The sequence below is a fragment of the Chionomys nivalis genome, chromosome 4, assembly GCF_950005125.1.
Source record: "Chionomys nivalis chromosome 4, mChiNiv1.1, whole genome shotgun sequence".
In the NCBI taxonomy this organism is placed as follows: Eukaryota; Metazoa; Chordata; class Mammalia; order Rodentia; family Cricetidae; genus Chionomys; species Chionomys nivalis.
Window position 1 is genome coordinate 73,378,130 of NC_080089.1, and position 22,763 is coordinate 73,400,892.

The 22,763-nt window shown below is 40.2% G+C and overlaps 1 protein-coding gene across 1 annotated transcript in view; it reads left to right on the forward strand.

Annotated features, from left to right (window-relative positions):
* The window catches only part of Wdr72 (WD repeat domain 72), a 170,915-nt gene that overhangs the window by 81,701 nt on the left and 66,451 nt on the right, over positions 1-22,763 (forward strand). The window contains exons 15-18 of the mRNA XM_057768149.1: positions 10,031-10,845; positions 13,448-13,539; positions 17,258-17,337; positions 18,647-18,836. Of these exons, the coding sequence (XP_057624132.1) occupies positions 10,031-10,845; positions 13,448-13,539; positions 17,258-17,337; positions 18,647-18,836 (1,177 nt within the window). The remainder of the gene's footprint in view (positions 1-10,030; positions 10,846-13,447; positions 13,540-17,257; positions 17,338-18,646; positions 18,837-22,763) is intronic.

A 22,763-nucleotide genomic window follows, 5' to 3' on the forward strand; every position in this document is an offset into this window, starting at 1 on the left:
TGTATGTGTGTGTATGTGTGTGTATGTATGTATGTATGTATGTATGTATGCATATCTGTCATTTGCATGCAGTGCCTGCAGAGGCAAAAGGGCATCAGACCTACTAGCACTGGACTTACAGACAATGTGTATGTGTGTCCTGAGAACTAAAGCCCAGGTCCTCTGGAAGGCCAGCCAGTACTCTTAACCACTAAGCCTTCTCGCAAGCCTCATTTCTATGTATTTAATATTGAAAATTTTCAAACTCATTGGTTGAATTTAAGGTACTTAGAAAGGGTATTATAAAATTATAAGAAAGATGGATATAGGAACTGAGCCAAGAAGAATGCAAACATAGCAGAATGGTGGATGAGAATCCTTCTATCTTTCTCCCCATCCATCCATCCATCCATCCATCCATCCATCCATCCATCCATTCATCCATCCATCCATCCATCCCAAACATGTTATGTATAACAAGAGCAAATAGCTGGACAAGTGGAATAGAATAAGAAAAGAACTCAATAAGTAAGTCACAGATTGTTCTTTGAAAAAGATGGAACTTAAAACAAAGAGAGGAAACCTGACAAATGGTTTATGTATAACTCATTGTCATTTTATGTAAGATATAAAAATCGTTTACCCACCTTCCACAAAAATACACTCAGAATCCTATAGGTTTTCCACACATGTTTCTAGAAAAGTATAAGATGTGGTAATAATGTGCTGTAAAGGGCTTGAGGGTGCCCAGACCTCAAGGAGGTACATTAAAATGGTTGTTTTTGTGTTTAAACCATTTTAAATATATAATTGCACCTGTATGCAATTTAAAAGCTTAATAGAAAGCTGGGAACATCTAAGTAAAATATCCAATATGTTACTATCATATCAATAAATGAGTGCTTACAGTTGATAAATAAATAGAAAAATGAAAAACTATTTAAAGATTGTCATTTGGGTCACAAGAACAATATGGTAGTGTGATAGTGTGCTGGTCAGCTTGACACAGTCTAGAGTCACCTGGGGAGGAGTGTCTCATGAGAACTGTCTACGTTTGGTTTGCCTGTGGACATACATTGTCTTAAGTTAATTGAAATGGGAAGACTCAGGCCACAATGGGCAACACTTTTCCTAGGCAGGGGATCCCGAACTGTGTAAGAGCAGAGAACTGGAGCTTAGCATGAACAAGTGTGTAGCATGCGTTCTCAGCCCGTCAACCCCAAATCATAACAGAGACTTAGTATAGTTATGAATGCTCACCCTCATCTTATGCTGGTACAAGAGCTCTTATAACTTAATTTAGCCTGTTTTTCTTTATCTACATTTTGCCTCAGGGCTTTTTTTTACATTTCATTCTGTATGCCCTACTCCGTGTCTGTATGTCTGGCAGCTGCCTGCCTGGTCCCAGGCATCTCCTTCTCTTTCTGTCTCATTCTCCCCATTTTCCTCTCTTTTCTCTTCCTATTTATTCTCTCTGCCCACCAGCCCTGGTGCCTAGCTATTGGCTGTTCAGCTTTTTATTAGACCAAGCAAGTGCTTTAGGCAGACAACACTTCGTTACATCATTAAACAAATGCAGCATAAACAAACGTAACACACCTTTACATAGTTAAAGTAATATTCCATAACATTTCCCCCTTTTGTGTAAATAAAAAGGAAGGGTTTTAGCTTTAACATAGTGAAACTATATGCAATAAGAACAGTTATCAAGTAAGATTTACATTAACATTATTTTTATTTGGAAAATTTGGAGAAATAACTCTATTATCTATCCTATCTTGATGCGTCCAAAACTCTGTACCTAATTTACCTTCTATCATAACTAAGAAAAACTGTAATTAGCCAGTCTTCTATTCCATCAAAGACCTTAGAAAGATATAACATTGCCTGAGAGAAGATGGACACTATAAAGTAGTCCCACCCCAGCTCAGAATTGAGTATAATAAAGGGTTTTTAATTCAGGGGTAGACTCACAGATCACAGTCCTCTGCATGAATAGGGAACAGGAATCGAATCCAGCAGCCAAGAGGGAATGTGCAAGCTTTATGACCACATTGATAATATAAGAAACCATACCCAATTGGGCTGATATCTTAAAGACTATTGGCTAAAGGAATTCCCACAGCACCTGAGTAAACAGGAAGTGCACTGCAAGTCACTTCCAAAACTATAAAAAAAATGGAGACATCTGGCTGCCTGGACCCAAGGTTCCTTGGCAATATTGAGGCATCCATCTTCATCCTACAGGCCTAGAATATCTAACAGACTTTTCTGTGAAGCAGGAATTTTGAAGGACTGTCACTCATTGTTATGATAAAGTTTGGCAGTCACTTTTCTTTGTATCCTGCATATCCAGTTTGTATATCATGCTGTCAAGGCAAGAACAGTTTTTTGCCCAAAATAGCTCGATTTGCCATAATGAAAGCAAAATCCATATAGAAGTTCTCCAGTGCCTATCATTCTTTAATGAAGTAGATTGGTGCTGCCAGGAGCAGACATCTCTCACTGTCATGAAAAACCTTAGGTTATTAAATGTCTTAAATGCCCTATTCTGTTTGTCTTTGAATAGCACCTGTTTATCCAAAATACATTTGTTTAATCTCGAAAACATACCTAATATGACTACAAGTTTGATTATTATAGATGACTAGCTATGAATCTGTATTTCTTAATTATACATTACATTTTTAAATGAGCTGCATAAGCACCATACTCCAAACAAAAGTAGAAACATACATACAGTATAATAAAAATAACTTTAAATTTGTATCAATATGCCGAAATCCATGCCAATGAAAAATATTTTAGATTAATGGTTGTCTTTTTATCCTATATTCCTATATCCCCCTAAATATGACAAACATCCATAACCCAGTGCGTGACCAAAACCACCCACTCCACAATGTAGACATTGTGTTCTCTAGACTGCTTCCTGTTGTCCAAAGGTGGAGGCATCTTTGGGGGACCCTGAGAAAATTGAGATAATGGTCAAGTCTGGGAAAACTCATTGTAACATCTGTTGTCCAGTCTCAGAACTATCACCATGCAGAGTGATCAGTATGTATGTCACCTGTCTTGTAGGTTTTCTTGGTTTATTTCTTCATGTTCAAGATTTTCAGGATGACTCCCCCAGTCAAACCTGATCTCTATTAATCATGAAGGAATCTACATTCTTTTGTTTCCTGTATAAACAAAAGTATAACCTCTTCTCCAATGTAATACATTTTCTGACTTCCATTTTAAAGTTTAGGCATCCCTAAAGTGTCTACCCTGGTTTAATTCAGCATTCTCTTTTACAACCCAGTGTCTCTCAGCAGCTGTCATTGTTTGCTCATTAACATTCAAAAAATTCAATCAGCACAACACCATACAGGATCCAGACTCCCTGTGTATTTCCCATCTTTATGTGGCATATTCTTTTTATATTACTTTCCTCTGTCCTTAAAGACTTATTATTTATAAATGATTTTTTAAATTTTTTTATTTATTTAATTATTAAAGATTTCTGCCTCTTCCCCGCCCTCACCTCCCATTCCCCCCCTCCCCCAATCAAGTCTTCCTCCCTCCTCAGCCCAAAGAGCAAGCAGGATTCCCTGCCCTGTGGGAGGTCCAAGGATCACCCACATCCATCCAGGTCTATTAAGGTGAGCATCCAAACTACCTAGGCTCCCACAAAGCCATTATGTGCAATAGGATCAAAAACCCATTGCCATTGTTCTTCAGTTCTCAGTAGTCCTCATTGTCCACTATGTTCAGCGAGTCCGGTTTTGTCCCATGCTTTTTCAGACCCCGGCCAGCTGGCCTTGGTGAGTTCCCGATAGAACATCCCCATTGCCTCAGTGTGTGGGTGCACCCCTCACGGTCCTGAGTTCCTTGCTCGTGCTCTCTCTCCTTCTGCTCCTCCTTTGGATCGTGAGACTTCAGTCCAGTGCTCCAATGTTGGTCTCTGTCTCTGTCTTCTTTCATCGCCTGATGTTAATTTTTATGACTGAATGTAGACATCTTGAGCCTATGATCATTTTTAAATACACTGTAATCTGTATAGAGGTTTTTTTCTGCTGGATCTGTCTTTACTGTGTGTCTCTAGCCTTTTCTGATCACATGAGCCAAACCTTAAACTGCTAAGAGACTTTGCATTGGTGGTTGGCTCTGTCCAGATCAGATCCATGAAAGCCAAGCTTTATGGCCAGGGTCCTGCCTGAGAGCTGCAGGGGGTCCTAGAGCAGTCACCCCAGCTCTAGGAAATTGGTAACCTCACTGTGACAGACATTTCTCTGTAGCTTGTTTCTACTTAGCACACCAGTTATTTACGTGCTCTGATGTACAGCAGAGCCTCTTAAAGGAGCCATATCTGTTTTCTTTTCAACTTTCACAGACCCTTTGTGGAGATTCAAGCCCTATGTTGGAATGCTTAATGTGGCAGGCTTTCTCAGGCCACCAGCTCCCAAATCATGGCACAGAGACTTGCTAGTTAAGAATGCTCAGCCTTGTCTTATGCTTGTACCAGTAGCTCTTATAACTTAACTGTTTCTCTTCATCTACCTTTTTTAAACCTTTCTTTCATTCTCTATATACTATTCCATGTCTGGCTGACCCCAGGCATCTCTCTCATTCTCTTCTCCCTTCTCTCTCCTCCTTTTAATTCTCTCTGCCTGCTAGTTCTACTGCTTAGCTATTGGCTGTTCAGATTTTTTATTAGACCAATCAGGTGTCTTAGGGAGGCAAAGCAACACATCATTAAACAAATGCAGCGTAAACAAATGTCACATACCTTCACATAGTTAAAGTAGTATTCCATAACACAAGTGAGCATGTGCACATTCATTTTCTTGGCTCTTACCTATGGATGTGATGTGACTAGCTATTTGAAATAGCTACCTCGATTTTTCCACAGTGATGGACTTTGACCTGGAATTGTAAGCAGAAACGTACCTTTTTTCCACTGTGTGGCTTTTTGTCAGGGTTTTTAATCCCAGTAACAGAAATGAAGCTAAGATAGTTATGAAATGCTTCTCACTGAAGCTCACCCATGCACATTTTCCTACTTCTGTGATAGTGACTACAAAATGCTGGGTGAATAGTTCCCGCTGCGCATCTGCATTTGCCAAGTATGTGTTGGGACAGGCTTGCTGCAGCCATCTAACAATTCCCCCTTCACTTTAAGGTATCTTTGTGTCGTCATTCTGAGATTCCACTTCAAAGAATTTTTAATTACCCAGAACACATTGAGTTGCTTTAGGTGCGTGTCTAGAAGAGTTACGAAACACATATTTCTTTTTTTTTTATTTTTTATATTATTTTTTTTATTTTTAAATTTATTTATTTATTTATTAAAGATTTCTGCCTCCTCCCCACCACCGCCTCCCTTTTCCCTCCCCCTCCCCCAATCAAGTCTCCCTCCCCTGTTAGCCCTAAGAGCAATCAGGGTTCCCTGCCCTGTGGGAAGTCCAAGGACCATCCACCTCCATCCAGGTCTAGTAAGGTGAGCATCCAAACTGCCTAGGCTCCCACAAAACCAGTACGTGCAGTAGGATCAAAAACCCATTGCCATTGTTCTTGAGTTCTCAGTAGTCCTCATTGTCCGCTATGTTCAGCAAGTCCGGTTTTATCCCATGCTTTTTCAGACCCAGGCCAGCTGGCCTTGGTGAGTTCCCGATAGAACATCCCCATTGTCTCAGTGTGTGGGTACACCCCTCGCGGTCCTGAGTTCCTTGCTCTTGCTCTCTCTCCTACTGCTCCTGATTTGGACCTTGAGATTTCAGTCCGGTGCTCCAATGTGGGTCTCTATCTCTATCTCCTTTCATCGCCTGATGAAGGTTAATATTCAGGAGGATGCCTATATGTTTTTCTTTGGGTTCACTTTCTTATTTAGCTTCTCTAAGATCACGAATTATAGGTTCAATGTCCTTTATTTATGGCTAGAAACCAAATATGAGTGAGTATATCCCATGCATATTTCTTGTAGTCTGTGGACACAGCTTAATCAAAATCTTTTGCCTTCTCCAAATCCAAACTCATGACCAGAAAATTTCCAAGAGAGCTACTGTATTCAGGGGTACAAACTCCAGGAGTGAGAACTTTCTGAGTGAGGCGCTGGGTGCACAAGAGCCCGCGGGCCCAGGGCTGATCTTGGCAGAGTGACTTTTGACTGAACTGTAATTAGAGCTTAAATGGACTTAAATAGGTTTGGAGGCATTTGTTTCTCACTTAGGAGTCAGTTTCTTAAGCGAATTTCTCTGATCAGATGTAAGTTGGACATGGGCTTAAGGGAACTCTAAGAACAGGCTTATTGGCTGGATTTTAAGTCACCAACAATAACAGCATACTTAGCTGGCTGATTTGTTATGTACTGTGTTCTAACTTATGTTCTAATTTTGTGTCTGCATGAGTAGGGGAGAGTGAAGAGGTATTTACTTGTGTGTCATGGTGTGTGTGTATGCAGATAAATGACTTAAAGCTTGTCTCCTATGACCTTACTTACATTTGTTCTTTTTTATGCCCCAAGATACGAGCCATTAGCTAATTAATCTGCGTAGTTCTTTATCTGCCCAAACTCCTAATCTTTGCTGATCTGTCTCCTAACTTCTGTTCTTACACTTCTATTCCTGTGCTTTTCTGGGCGGTGTATGTTGTGTTAGCCTGTGTTCCTTTAGGTGACAAAATGCCTGAGACACATCGTTTATCAGAAGGGAAGGTGTATGTTGGTGACTGGTTTCAGATCAGTTGGCTCTGCTGATTTCAGGCCTTTGGGGGGGGACAGGGTGCTGCTTATGGCAGAGCTAACTTGGACAGCATCTAGGAGCCAGAAAGCAAAGAGACAGAAAATCGAGGATCAGAGTCACGGTATTCTGTTTCAGAGGACACTCCCAACAAGCTCACCTCAGCTGCTGCAGGGCCCTCCAACCTGTACAATAAACTCAGGATCACGCACTGTCACGGGGCTTTGGAGGCACCTGAAGCTCAAACCACAGCCTACCAAAGCCTTATCAATTCTCTCTATTTCTTTGACAACATTGATGACTGTTTGTTTTAAAAAGAAGTTATCGTTCAGTATAATAAAGCATAGAATTTTGTAAATATTTCAAAAATAGATAGAAGGAGATGATGATAAATCCATATAGTCATAATTGGGATTGTATTTTTCAAAGCCCAGTCATCCCCATCAGCAATGCCTGCAGACCCCTTGCTATGACATCATATGTTTGGTGCATCCTTACTTTAGCAACCACTTGACAGTTCTTTAGGAGTACAGACCTAATGTATTTAGACAATGGCTATTTAGGCCATAGCCTATTGTGTAGCTTACAGGCATTGAAAAAAAATTGTACTGTACATTGTTTTTATATGACTCTCTGTATCATTGAAATTGTCTTGAGGGCTAAATTGGTTTTAAATAATTTCAATATTAGATGGCATATAATATTCTTGAGACTTTAACATATAACATCAGTTGCTTTCCAGGTAGCAGACACCATGTATGTTGGCTTTGTGATATATAAGATGCTCATTTTTCTCTATGAAAACTGACTTTAAAAAATATTGATCTTGAAAACCCAACTTTTGTCAAATTTTAGGCTAATATCCTAAACATCAGTCCTACTAGATTCCCCCAAATAATAGACAAAATAATTTTTAATCTCTGAAAAGAATACTTAGCTGAATCATCAAGAAATTTAAGGAAGTCCTGAGATGCTAAAATCAAAATGGGAATACAATTTCAGTAAATTATGAAGAAGACTGAAAGGTGGCTGTGTCCCTGGGACTTTAGGTTAGCTTTAGCCTCTCCCTGGGTGATGAAAGAGAGTGTACCAATAGGGCGGTGAAGAGATGTTGGTAAGTGACTGATTCCGTCTTTCCTGAGACACTGCACAGTCGGGGAAAATGTGAACCAAGGCTGAGGTTGTGTTCCACAAAGCAACAAGAAAATGAAATTTGTGCCTCTGTTGGGCTCTACCTTAGATGATGGGGGAACGAAGCTTTGACAGAAAACTGAACACCATGATGTAGAATCCAGAATTCATAGTATATGCAAGAATTGAAAAGCATTTAACTAAACATTCTACTTTAAAAGTGTCCTGTGGGTGACACTATGAGGCAGAACAAACTAAATTTTTCTCTGGGAGAATGTGCCCTTACCCTGTGTCTCCAGGGGCTCTCCCAACAATATTTCCTATAAACAATCACATGCAGTCAGATTGACATAAAGAACCAGGAAATCATAGGCAGAACTGAAAAGCGGAGCCACTTATAAAATAAACATGATTTGTGGGGGAAAGAAGCAAAAAAATAAAATTACAACCCAATTGAGAAGGAATCAACTGAAATATGGAAAAAAACTGTACCTATCAGGATGTTCATGACAAACGGGTCTTTAAAGAAAAAGCAGACAGATGGAATGACAGTTGACGAGCAGCCGACTTCTCCACTGCAAGCAAAGAAGGCAGGGACTGCGGAATAACACCAGCAAAATGGGGTGAGACGGTGTGAAAGAGTGTGCTCAGCAGAATCGCCTTCCAGGAAAACGTTACTCTCTCGGGATGCTAAAACAAACTTAAAAGTTGATTCTCTAAGAAACATATCAACATTGAGAAACTTTTAGCAAGTGATAAAAAAAAAAGACGGAACAAAAGTAAAGGCAAAAGAACCCACAGGTATGAAGGCCAGCATATGGTAATCAGATAAAGAAAGATGTCAATTCGAACATTTATTAAAAAAACTATTAAAAGATGTTAATTGTGATCTAAATAAGTGAGAAACATGTCTTGGAACTTGACGTGTGCTTTCTGATTTATAGGAAACCTTTGAAGGTCAGGGATGACCAAAGTAAGGTGACCTACTTGATTAGATGTTGTCCTTGTTTTTAGTGTTATTACACAATTTTGTGTCCAGTGGTGATAAATACATCAATTGATGTCCCAAGTAATTAGGCCAGTGAGCAATGGGGAAATTCACTGCAGTCACTGGGGCAGTTGGACACCAGGACAGTAGAACATGAAAGCCTTTTGATGCTGCAGCTCAGATCCACGAGTAAAAACTAAAAAGTAATTAAATTTTAAAAGTCATAAAAGTAGTCAATTTTGAAAAAATTTAGATAATTATTTTATTTTCACAGAGAAGGTAACATTTTTTTATAATGAGAAATGCGGGAAAGTATAATTTTCGATGTGTTTTCTGAATTTGAGACTATTGAACTGGCATAATCCTGACTTTCACGGGAACATGAAGTTTCCCATTTCCATTGACTTCCCTATTTTGCTGAATTTAATAGCTATGGCACACACATTTGTCAGTGACTCTTAATAGGTCAGTTGAAGATACACGTTGAAGTTATTAAGTGGAAGCAAAGGAATCATAAACTTGAGACCTTAGCTCTAGTGGGCAGTCCTAATATCAAGGCATGCTCTGCTGTGGGATACAAACAGGGGCAGCTTGTTGATTTCTTCAGTGTTAGTTCCCTTTGTATCACTTGTTATATGTTTGCAGCATGCATACACACTCACTGTATATATACATATGCGTGTGTGTATACATATGTGTGCACACACATAATATGGGATAGAGCTGGAGAGATGTCACAGCAGTTAACAGCATGTACTCCTCTTGCTAAAGACCAGAGTTTGGTCCCAGCACCCATATGGTGGCTCACGATTGACCGCAACTCCAGATCAGGTGGCTGTCTTCTGCCTTCTGTACGTATCTGCACACATGCAAAACACACACGCGGGCACACACACATGAACAAAATTATTTCTTTTTAAAAAGACTCTGATCTAGGGCTGTTGTTCTCCATAAGTCTAGTTCAAATTTACTTAGGGGAAATTCTTTGAGAAAGGGACATTTATAAGAGTTGCCAGTAGAATCTACGATGTTCAATTTAGAAGGGAACTTTCATAACAACAACAAAAAAACAGTTGTCGTGGCTTTTTATAAAAGTGGGACTTAATAATTTTTGCCTTTAACCATAACTAAATATTTCTTCTTTTTCCACAATGGCATCACAGAACCATAATACTTATTATGAATTCTGATATGCTCACATCTTTCCCCTCAGGTTGCTGATGCTACATCAGTCCCAAGACCTTTCAATGTCTTGCCTGTGAAAACAAAATGGAGTCACATTGGCTTCCATGTTCTGCTGTTTGATCTGGAAAACCTTGTAGAACTACTGCTGCCCACTCCCATCAGTGATGTTGACCATTCTGGATCATTCTATGGAAGTGACATCTTGAGGAGAGCCAAGAGCACAGTAGAGAAGAAAACACTGACAATAAGAAGAAACAAAGCCTCATGTAGCTCTCTCCAGGCCGAGGCACAAGCCAAGTCCAGTGGGGACAGCTTGCCCCCTGGGGACAATGCCAGTAAACTTCCAGAGGAGAGTGATGGCATTAAAAGACAGAAGAAAATGAAGAGCTCCAAGAAGACACGCCCTAAGCCATCCAGAAAGGTGGATGCCAGCCTCATAATAGACATGGCAAAATTGTTTCTGTCTTGTGTTTTGCCGTGGGGAGTGGATAAAGAGTTAGACAGCCTGTGTACCAGGCATCTCAGCATCTTAAAGCTGCAGGGTCCTGTGTCTTTGGGACTCGCTTCAAACGAAGACCTCTTCTCCCTGATGCTACCCGGGTGGGATGCATGCAGTTCTGAAATGAAGGAGTACTCAGGAGTAAACCTGTTCTCCAGAAAAGTTCTGGAGTTGTCAAATAAATACACAGCCACACTTCCGAACCAGACTGGAATTCCCAGAGGCCTAGAGAATCACTGTGATGCTTTGCAGCAATCAGATACTATAGCGTATTTACTGAGTAGACTCTTTCTAGTTAATAAGTTAGTGAACATGCCTCTGGATTTGCCCTGCGAAATCGACAGGTAAGAAGCACTAGAGAGACTGATGCTTCTAATGGAGACGTCAAAGTTGTTATGATCATTCTCTGTGCTCAGCGCTGTCATCTTCCTTCTGCTGGGAGATGGGGTTAGAGATAAAATAACTTTTAAATTCATAACTCATTTAAAAGAAAATACATTTTCCCATTATTTCTTTGGGTTGGAGGATAATTATATGTCTATATGTTTTAATATTCATTTAGGTTAGGAAGATGTTATGGTGTCATACAAACATGGAGCCCTGAGATTGAGTCTCCAGCACCTACATGAAATATGGGTGTGATAGTGGGTTCCTCTAAACCCAACCTTGGAGATGCAGAGGGAGGTATATCTCTAGAACTGGCTGACCAGCTATTCTAGCACAACTGATGAGTTCTGGGGCCAGTGAGAGAACCTGTCTCAAAATAGGAGGTCAAGGAAGATACTCAACATTGACCTATGGTCTCTTATTGCATATGCACATACATACATCACTTGAATACACACATAAAAACAAATATAAAATTAGAAATAGTATTTATTTACTCAACAACTATGCATTATATTCATATGTCCTAGAAAAGCCACTGGGTTAGATGCTTAGTGAAAGTATAGGTGAATAGTATAGGCGTATGCATATATACATATGTACTTACATGTGTTTATACATAAATAATTCTTACATAGGTGCTTATGGTAGTTGGAAATGTCATCTCTTAACTCCTACCACAAGTTGAGCTTTGCAGATTCAGCTGGGATTGTGTGATTGTGCACAGGCTGTGCCTTACAGTAGGTACGGCTCACCAGTAATGACAGCAGCTGTACTTTAACACTTGGCAAATGCTATGTTGTCCCTTTACATATACGGTCACATTTTTATTCTGATTTTAATAAATGGAATTCAGTTCACCAAATACTTATTCACGTATGTACACAGCTTATGATGTACAGAAGACAGAGAAAACAGATTTTTTGATTGAGGCGGGGACTCACTCAAATAGTAAAACTCTACACATAAAACGAGTAAGAACTGCTGGAGTAAAGGAAGGAGCCAGGGAGAAGCATGTGTGGTATGAGCGGTAGGGGTGAGAGGGTGAGGCAAGTCCGTGGTGCTGTTCCAGGACAGAAGTCGACCTGCTTGCTGCAGGGCAGACAGTCACTGCAATCTGCTTCCTACGAGCTCGGGTCAGCAAGCATCTGTCCTAGAGGCTGTGTGACAGAGCTCCAGCCCTCCAGTGCTTCCGGTCTGTTGGGGCAGACCCCATAAACTTCACACCAGAATGCTGCTGTGTCACAGGCATTTAATATCCAGTTCGCTGGTGTTGATGGGGAGAGAAGAGAGACGGGGAGAGGGAGTTCTGCTTCGTATGCACATTTTGACGCTGCTGCTGCTTCTTCTGCTCATCTTGAGCAGTCAAATCCCGCCCACATCTGTATACTTAACAACAAAATTAAGGTAGATTTAAAGGCAACCTTTTTCCTTTCTCTTACTAAACATTTATACAAAATGAAGTATGCTAAAAGTGCATTATCAGTCTTGGGCCTGAAAACCTGGGAGAGAGCCTTTTGCATCCACTGTGGAACGACCATGGGGTTTTGGACTAGCCATTAACCTGCCTTTCCTCGTTTACAAAGTGAGCTAGGGAATGACTGATGCTAAGAATTATTCAAATTCTGCAGATCTTAGGCTGTCACTCTCCACCCCCACCCCCGATGGATTATGATTCTACCAGGAGGACGTTTTTAATAAAGATTCTGGGGTGGAAAAGCTGTCTGGGGTGCTGTGGGTTCAGGGGCTCCCAGCATGCTTACCATTAAAGGGTCTTAGAAAGTTGTCACACAACTGTCTATGCTTCAAAAAAAAAACCCTACCCATTAAAATACTGGGTGTGTTGGTGCATGTCTTTATTCCACATGGGACAGAGGCAAAGGCAGGCTGATCTGTGGCAGTGAAACCCTGTCTCAAAATAAATCAAAACCCCAACTGTCCACTCAAAGAACTCTGGAATGGAGGTGTCAGAATGAGAACTTTTCTAAGTCAGCTCTTCTGAATCTGACCGACTGGAGCCAGGATGCTATGTTTTATTGAAAAATCAAAATAATGTATTACTGGATATATCATTTCAAATCCTTCCAACAAATTTGTCTATTTTGCCAACATTTTATTATAGTTGTGGAGTCTGAGAAAAATCCCTGTATGCTGTCCAACAGACTGTGTGACTGCACTGAGTTCTGAAGAAACAACCTGTGGCAGCATCCTTGACAATGTCAGGAACAATGACCCAGCACAGGACTTGATGGTGCTTGGGGAGAGTTCCCTGGTGGGTGTGAACCTTAGGACTCAGTCATAGCAGTCAGACACCTCACTCTATAGTAGCAAGACCTCTCCTGTAAAGGGGACCACAGTTCATTCTGATGAGCTAACATTTGAAGTTCAGTTGAGAATGTAGATCGATCAAAGTTGAGAAATTAAGTGTAGAAGACAGTGATGAAATAAGTCGTGTTCAATCCCCAGTTTGCTAAGGGAGCATCGAGCATGCATCTTCAGCTTATCAAAGAGTTTACCATACTTTTAAAGTAATAACCCTTAAAACTTCTTTCTCAACAGACCCTTCAAAATAGAGTCTGCTCACAACAAGGGGAAATTTCCTGGAAGTGATATTTTAAGTATGCCAAGCTTCTATGGTCACCTAAAAAATGGTAAGAGAGTTAAATGACACAAACATATATTTCTCTCCTATAAAATAAAACCATAGTTCTGTAACTGGATGGCAATGCTTAAATGCGTAACTGTAAAATGCATAGATTGCATCTATGGGGCACTAGATGCCCAAGTTGCTGAGACTTCTCAGCAGATGTAATGTTTGGATAGTAAAGTCCTGTGTGATTTATCGGAAGACTGATCGCATCCATCGCTTTATGACACCCTCCCCAAAACTACTATCAGAGAGTTTTCTTGCTATTTCAGGAGGTTATTTTTATGTGTGTAACCATCTCAAATTCTCCTAAGTAATTGTCTCAGCTTTTAGATTGCATTTTAATGCAAAATGGCTGATACATCACCCATTTGCCTCTTCAAGTCTTAGCATCGTCAGTCCTGTTGCTCAGGTCTAGAACTTTGATGCCATTGTCTCATGTTTTCTTCAACTTCATATCCCATGTGTGAGCTTTCAGTCATCCCAGAGTCTGATTCTTCCGACTACCCGTGGTCACACCCTGTGGGTGACACTTTACCCTGATATGGCTATAGTAGGTCACTAACTAACCACTCCCTACTCCTACCCCTGCCTCTTACACTCTATTCCCAACCGTTCTTTTTCACTTTGGGATACAAGCTACATCATTTCCCTAATCCCAAGACCCTGCCCAAGTCCATCATCCACACATCATGTCCTGGTCCAGAATGAAGTTGCACCTACTTTTGTCTCTTTATCCTTAAGCAACATGACGAGTAGGTCTTAAGACTCAGCATTAGTTCTGCCTTTGTCTGGATTGTCCATACTTCTGGTGTCCACAGAGCCCTACCTGCTGTCCTTCCATTCACCTTCATCCTCCCCAACCCCCTTCATCGTGCCCCACTTCCTTCCATAAACATCCCACCTCTTCCACTGTTGTGCCATTCTCCAGACACTGTTACACTAATAATGATCTTTCTCATTTCTATGACAGTCTCATTCATTAATACGTCTAGTGTCTAGAAAGAATTGTGTAATTGTTCTAGATTAGTGTTTTAAAAAATTGACGAGTAGACCTAAAGGGTACTTGTTGACTACAAGAATGTTTGAGAAATGAATGAAATAGGCAAGTGAGGTTCAAGCTCCTCTGTAGATTACTATGTACACACACTTGGGAATGTCTTTCATTTTTATTAAATCCCTATTTAAAATGAGAATAAGGTCCCTAGCCTGATACAATGCTACCTCTGCAGCTAAGCACCACTGAGCTGTGGTGCACAGTGACTCTACAAGACTATGAAAAAGAAAATGTAAGATTTTAGGAGAGTTTACTAATAGCATTCAATTATGGGGTCCTGATCTGTTCCAAGAATTCTGTTAATGGTTTGCATATAAAGTTTTACTTGATATATAAAGAACCCTGTGTATTAAAAGCATAAGAAGGTTCTGTTATCCTCAGGAAAAAAACGGGACCCCTTAAAATTAGATGGATGGATGACAGTCAGACTTTTGGTAACCAGAGACATAGCTTTGCCATGCAGATCTGACCCTTCCCTCTCCCTTTCCTTCTCTCTTCATCAAATCACTCTTCATTTGCATGCCTTTGCATCCCTTCTAAGTAGCCCCTGCCATCTTCTTAGTATGTAGAAGCTCTTAATACAGATACTTCCTTAGTTTGAATTTTTTGTAGGACTAGGAAACGGATTCAAATTTAAGGTTTAACATGTATGTTTCTATAAAGACGGAATAACTAACCAGATCCTAGGGTGTTTCTGCTTCTCCTGTGGGTCTGCAGCTGAACAGCCTTAAGAACTAGTGTTATATTGGTGTTTGGGTTCCATTTTTTAACGGTTAAGACAAAATTAAGATTAAGAGTTATGGAGATGATTGGGTAAGCAAAATGCTTGCCATGCAATTCTGAGGACCCGAGTTCACATAAATTCCAAGGAGGGATACACATGATTGAAATCCAAGAGAGACAGCAGGAGCCCTGAAACTTCCTTGCTAGGCAACCTAGTCACTCCGTGAGCTCCAGGTTCAATGAGAAGCCCTGCCTCAAAAACTGAAGTGGAGACTCATTGAGGAAGACATTCACCGTCCAGCTCAGACCTGCATAGGCACACATGTCACACGCAGTTGAAATGTGAGACAAATAAAATACTCTCTTTCCATAGTAGACAACGAAATGAGATGAGTGTGGGGGGGGTGTAGGAAAGGACTCAATTCTTGGCCATTGATTTCTTTAAATCCAAATCCTGAAAAGTGAAATAACAGCGGAGTTCTCTTCTTCGAGGCTTGACAGGAAGCAGTGCCCACTCCTGTTAGCAGAAATGGTGGCTGAGTAATGCTGACAAGACTGGGATGTTTTCCTTTCATCTTTACCCCTGACGTTGCAATTAATTCTATGAATCCCTGACACTGCCAAGAAAAGTTGGCTCTGGTATCTCTATCATATTAAAATTTTAACATCGCATTAAAGCATACTGTGAAGTGCCCCACGATGCCAGTAAGTAGTTACAGTTGAGACCAAGCCTTAGCTTTGAAGGTGAAGTCACAAGGTCATCAAGATGAGAGAAGAAGAGAGGAGGGAGATCAAAAGAAAGTCTCCTCTTCTGCATCGTGGAGATGTGGGAAGTGTGTTCAGAATGAGGCTGTTCTGGGACACAGGTCTGTGTACCATGATTGATTTCTTCAAATTCTTTAGAAAAACATTATAGTAGTAACCAAGCAATTTATTATCAACTTCTTTTATGTCCTTAATTTGCTTTATACCTTGTATGTTTTTTCCATCAGCAGTCTTTGATCACTAATGTAAGTTAATGGAAATATGCATGTATAACATATAGACACATACAAAATGTATATATACTATATATGTATTTGTGTAATTTGTTTCTATATAGGATGATTGATAGAAAAATATAATGGATAAAAACTAATCTCAATAATCGTTACTAGAATGTCAAGCATGAATCAATACCTTAACTCTAGAAGACAGGTGTATTTAGTTTCCCACCACAGAAAGCTTCCATGACGCTTCCTTATTTTCTGTCGAGACTTAGACCTGCACGATGCCTGCACTCGTCACAAAGCCTTAAGTGACTGATATTTTTCATTTCAATGATTATATATACATTTTCAATTAATGAAAGAGCACTTTTATTTCTTATTCATTGCTCTTTTGTGTGATGAACTGTTAGTCTCTGTATGGATAAGTACACATAGAACAAGCCCTTCCTTGGGGTTAGAGCTTCTCATTGGACTTAAGGCAAAGAGAGAAAGGGTAGTAAAGAGGACAGCCTTGGAAGAAACAATGCCTCGCACACAGCATGAAGCAGTAGCGTTTTACCCATTGGTAGGAGAGGAATGACTGGATGAGCACAAGCAATACAGTCTCTGATTTTACCTGTGATGGGTGCTGACTTGTGGCAAGCCTGATGTCTTTGTACAAGGAGGTAAGAAACAGAAAAATTTGGTGCTTTGTCCCAGTTTGGCAAAGAGGTAGAAAGATGAATTAAGTATAAAAATAAGCACGGTGTGACAGTGTCTGCCTAATTATTCTGGCTTGAAAGTCATCTGAAATACTTTCCCAGAGTAGTCCTTGCTGCCCATTCCCATCCTTGGACCTGCTAAGTCACATTCCACCATAAGGTCGGACCTGATCATTGGTGTCTGTAGAAGCAATCTTCCCCAGGTAACGAGCCTGCGTGGCATTACTAAAATGAGTTTTCTGCCATGTCTAGGTAGGAATGAGTACCACACACCCGAGGCTGACATATCACTTTTGAAGCTAATTGCCTGCTGGAGAGACCAGGCTGTACAGGTATGACATCATCCGCGTGACTCTTGCTCTCAGAGGAGATGCCTGCTCCTAAGGTTGATTGAGTCCCCTCTTCCCTGAGAATGTAAGTAGGCAGTTATTCTTATCCTGCAAGATGACTTTCTAGAGCATTCCCTTCACCAAGCTTGAAGTATAGGCAGGGATCAGGCAAAGAATAGAGATGTCCCAGAAGGATACACAGAGGCCAGGGCAGAGAAGAGTGGCCGTGAGAGCTGGGTTCATCCTAGCAGAGTAGCCCCTTGTCTGATGTGAATTCTCTTGGAAGCAGAATTAGTTATTACTTGTTTTGCGACTTGAAGTGGCCTTTTCTGAGGCATTTCCTTACATGAGATTAGCCGATTTAGAGAGCTGCTTTGTACAATGTTCTCCGCACATCTCTCTTTCAACTTCTTTGGGTCCCTGGCGACTGCTGGTGGCTCTGAACAATACAGAAGATTTTTGTACCATCTGAGAAACATGAAAACAGTATCATTAGACAGAGTCATTAAAAACACCTCTCCAGTGCCCTTTTAGAATCTTGCATTTTCTAAAGAGTGCAAGGCTGGTGTTGGTGCCCAGACCCTTTCTTGATTACATCTTCGTTTTTATTGTTATTAGTTAGTTTCATGCATGCGTGTCATGAATACTGACCACTCTCACCTCTGCCCCTACCCCTCTTGTCCACCCGGCCTCCTCCCCACAGATTTCCCGTCTCATGTTCCTATCTGTTTGTTTGGTTTTGTGATCTGATAAGATCAACCAGGGCCATCTGTGTGACCATGTGTGTGGAGACAATTGGAGCCTGTTGGGCTCAGCTATGAGCACACAACTAAAAACAGAGACTTCTGTCTCTAAGAATCTACCAATAGCTAAGAGTTCCAAGGTGAAAGATGGGGCCTTTAAACCTCTCCTCTGTCCTGACTGATGGTTGATAGCACAGGTTTAGTGTGGGCCCAGTGCAGGTAACTACAACTGATAGCTGTTTGGGTCTAGGGAATGGCATCTTGTAGCTTGTCACCCCATATTTTGGCTCGCCTCCCTTGTTCTTTTGCAGGGTTCCCTGAGTCTTAGATGGGGTACTATACGTAACTTGTATAAGACTTGATTCATGTCTGCAGCTTAGGCACATATGAATCTCTCCCTGCATCGGTACTCTTACTCATAAGAAGAGACATTTCATGTGATTTTTAGCAGAATAGGCTAGTATTATTTATGGAAAAACTCAAAGTTCTGGATTTTGGGTATCTTTTTACAAGACTGCTTATAATTTGGAATAATATTCTATAATTCATGAAAATAAAAACTCTCCAAGGTAACTGAAGCAATACAAGCTGTCCTCCTGGCTGAAGTTCAACAGCACCTGAAGAGTTTGAGGGACACACCTGTCAGCAGCCAACCAGACCCGGTGGCACAGCACACCATCTGTGAGAGGATGTCCTCGAAGGTGGGGTGGACTGAAGAGATAGAGCTACCGTATGTGGGAACTTCCTCCCCTCTGAAAAGTAAGTGAGCAGTTTACCTGTTTGCTCTTTCAATGAGCTTTCCTACTACTGAGAATGTGTTGGGGAGTGCGAGTTTACAGAGTATTGTTTCCTCACGAGTAGAGCCACACACTCCGTATGGGATCTATTCTCTTAACAGTTTTTTCGCATCATCATCAGGCTATTAAAGAACATCTGATTCTATTGTAGTTATCTGTTGAAGTAGCAGCAGGCTGTGTCCCTGCCGCTCAGCTCCCAGCCACCCGCTAGCTTTACCCAAAATAATTACTTGGAAACTGTATTCTTTTAAACCCTGCTTGGCCCGTTATCTGTAGCCTCTTATTGGCTAACTCTCACATCTTGATTAACCCATATCTAATAATCTGTGTAGCACCACGAGGTGGTGGCTTACCAGTAAGATCTTAACCTGCATCCATCTTGGAGAGGAGAGCTATGGCTACTGCCTGACTCGGCTTCTTTTCCCAGCATTCTGTTCTGTCTACTCCACCTACCTAAGTTTCTGTCCTATTAAAGAGCCAAGGCAGTTTCTTTATTAACCAATGAAATCAACACAAAACAGAAGACTCTCCCACATCATTTATCGATGTTTTGTAGAAAGAAATTTGTACTGTATATAAATAAAATCAAAGTGAGGGGGGTGCCATTGAAGACCTGAGCTCTAATCTCTAGCATTTCATAAATATCTGGGCTTGGCAGTGTGTATCTATAACCCTGAAGAAAATGCAGGGTTCCCTCAGGCTGTCTCATTTCCCATAAGAAAGGAGATCCACCAGATTTCTTGGATGATCTGTACGAGGTACATATGGGAGGCACCAGGAATCAAGGGAGGTGGAAATGAAGTGATGGGTCTTTGAACTCCATGATTTTGCAACTTACTCATTTTGCAGTGTCTTCTTACGTTTCATAGTGTGTCTTTCATCTGAGGTCTTAATATTTGCATACTTGTGTGTCAAGTAAGGATGGATCACCTTATCTGAGTTTACATTTGCACACTGAATACATTCTGCTTCTGTCTAACTAAAAGGATATCTGTCTAACTAAAGGAAGACTTTGATGTATAGCTAAGTACCTCATAAGGAATAGCTTCCTTTACAGTACTTACATACTAAATGTATCTTCATTTAGCCTCAATAGGGTCTCTATGCCCAAGTGAGAAGGTAAGTTCTTTATGTTCATAGCATAGATTTCCTAGGAAATCTCCATGTGATGCTGAATTAGCAAGGAGCAGAAATACAAAGAGACACATCAGGGGGGTCCTATGTGTCAGGAGCATCTAAGATGTTCTCTCTAAATAGAACCTCAGATGAGTTGACAAGTGGCATCTCTTTTTCTGATTGTGTTGTTCTGTGTTTGGAATTTAAGGACAATGGTGCCTGTGTTAACCCTGGTGAGATGACTTGACTCCTGCATCTAGCACTGCAGCATCAGGTCTAGGAGTACTGTGGTATTCTGGGTATGCTAAAGGTAGAGAAGATTCACTCTACAAAGGTTACCCTGAAGGTCTACTTTCAATAATGTATATTTGAATAATCTGCAGATTTTTTTTTATTTTTGATGAAACTAATCCCCAGAAAATTAAGAGAAGCATAAATTTCTTCTCCTGACAAGAAATTCTGGATTAAAGATAACTGCCAACACTGAAATGATGTTGTCCAATCCAAGTTCTGATGAGGGCTTGATATTTACTCCCTTTAAATATTTCTATTTTTATACATTTTGTAATTGATAAAACGATGAGGTACTAACATGGTGTACCATATATATATATATGTATGTATGTATGTATATGTCAGAGAACAAACTGGAGTTCTCTAATGAGGGATATAAACCAGAATCAAACTTAAAATGTAGGAAAACCAAGCCACCCTGGTGTTCAACATTATTATCAACTTGAAACTATGAGGGGGAGCTACAACAGAGGCTGTGGGGCATATGGGAGGAGTTACTTATGCAGGATTTGAGATAAAGAAATCTTCTTAGATGTAAATATCTCTAAGCTGAGATCTTAAGAATCAAGAGAAGTCAGTCAACAAAAGGTCAAGGTGGAGGAGGCAGCTGTTAATTGAGATCACAAATTCTTTTCTGGACTAATTCTTCTTTTCCTTTAGACATATGTTCTTTTTGAGTCTCATTGCTTCCACAACCTGCCCTCTTTATCCTCAGCCTTCCAGAATAACAGTGGCATTGATAATGCCATCATCATTCATGAAGTTTAGTTTAGTTCAGAATTCTTTGTGTAGTCTAAATTATTTAGTAACGTTCTATGCAGACATGTTATTTTCATACCATTATGCTGTGGAGAAAACCAAACCAAACGAGCCAGCCAAACAACTGACCAACCCATCTATGATGTGTGACGACTGAAGAGAAACATCCAGTGCTCACCTGTCCCCCTCCCATGCACACTCATACTGGCATCAAACCAGATGAGGAAGAAACCTTGTTCATCTCACCACTTGTCTTCATTACAGTACTAGAAATTTCATCTCATCAAGACATATCAAGCAAGATAAAGAAATAAAAGATTTGCAATTATGAGAGAAAGAGAAATTACTTCTATTTTCAAAAAGACGCCACAAAGGTTATTAAAGCTAATGAATGAATCCAATAAAGTTGCAGGATGCAAGACAAACACACAAAAGTGGTATGTCCTTTTAATAACAGTAATGAATTTGCTACAGAGGAAACAATGCAAGCTACCCCAATGAGTGAACCTAAGTATTATTATTACTAATTAGTTCATTGTAACTATATGCTAAAATAATATGTTAATAATGATAATTCCTAGGAATAAACCTAACCAAGGAAGTAAAGATGTTTGTGATAAAAATTATGAAATGCCAATGAAAGAAAGATATATATTAAAACATGTACAGACCTCCCATGTCCATGGATAGGAAGAACAAACAAATGCTTCAATAAATAGTGCTGGGAAAGCTATTTCAGTCCATACAGAAAGTTGAAACTGAAGTCCATTGAAAACCCTGTACAAAAATTAGTTAAATTAGATCAGTGCCAATAGTGTAGGATCTTACAATCTGAAACTATTACTGAAGTAGAGGGTATGCACATCTAGATATCGGTATGGATGCCAGTTCCAAGATAGAACTCTGAATGCTCAAGAAGTCAAAGAGAGTATTATACCAAATGGGATTATACCAAATTAGACAGCGAAAGAAAGAGCACAGCAAAGAGAAAACGAAAGGGAGTAAATATGTGCCAACTATTTATCTGACAAAGGACTGATATCCAGAATATATGAAGAACTCCAAAAGTCTAACGAAACAGAAATATGGCAGATGATCTGAAGAGTTCTTGAAAGAAAAAATATAAATGACCAGTAAATGAATGACCATCATTGAATAGCATTAACTGCTGGAGGAATGCAGAAGTGTAAAGAAGGTGGCTCTTACCCCACTCAGAATCACTGATCTCACAGAAGAAACAGAAGAAACACTAGGTGAGTGTGTGGAGAAATGGGAACTTGTACACACTGATGGAGATCTGAATTGGAGCAGTCACTTTGGAAAACAGTGTGAAAGCTTCCTCAGAAGACTAAAATTAGAATTAATATATAATCCAGCGAACCCACTCACATGTATAAATTCACAGGAAGCGAAACCATCTTACTAAGGAGGAGCCTGCCTGCCTGGGCTTATTATGACACTATTCACAATAACTAAGATATGGAGTCAGTCTAGGTTCCTGTCAGCAGGTGAATAGGCGAAGACAATGTGGTATGCAGTACACAGTGGAATGCTACCCAACGATAAAGGACCAAATTCTCTTGTTTTTGGAGAAAGAGATGGAACTCATGGACATTATACTAAGTGAAGTAGGCTAGACACAGAAAGACAAATATGTTTCTTCTCAAAAGCAGAATCAACTCTCAGTCATCCTGAAAGTGTAGATGTTACTAGATGAGCA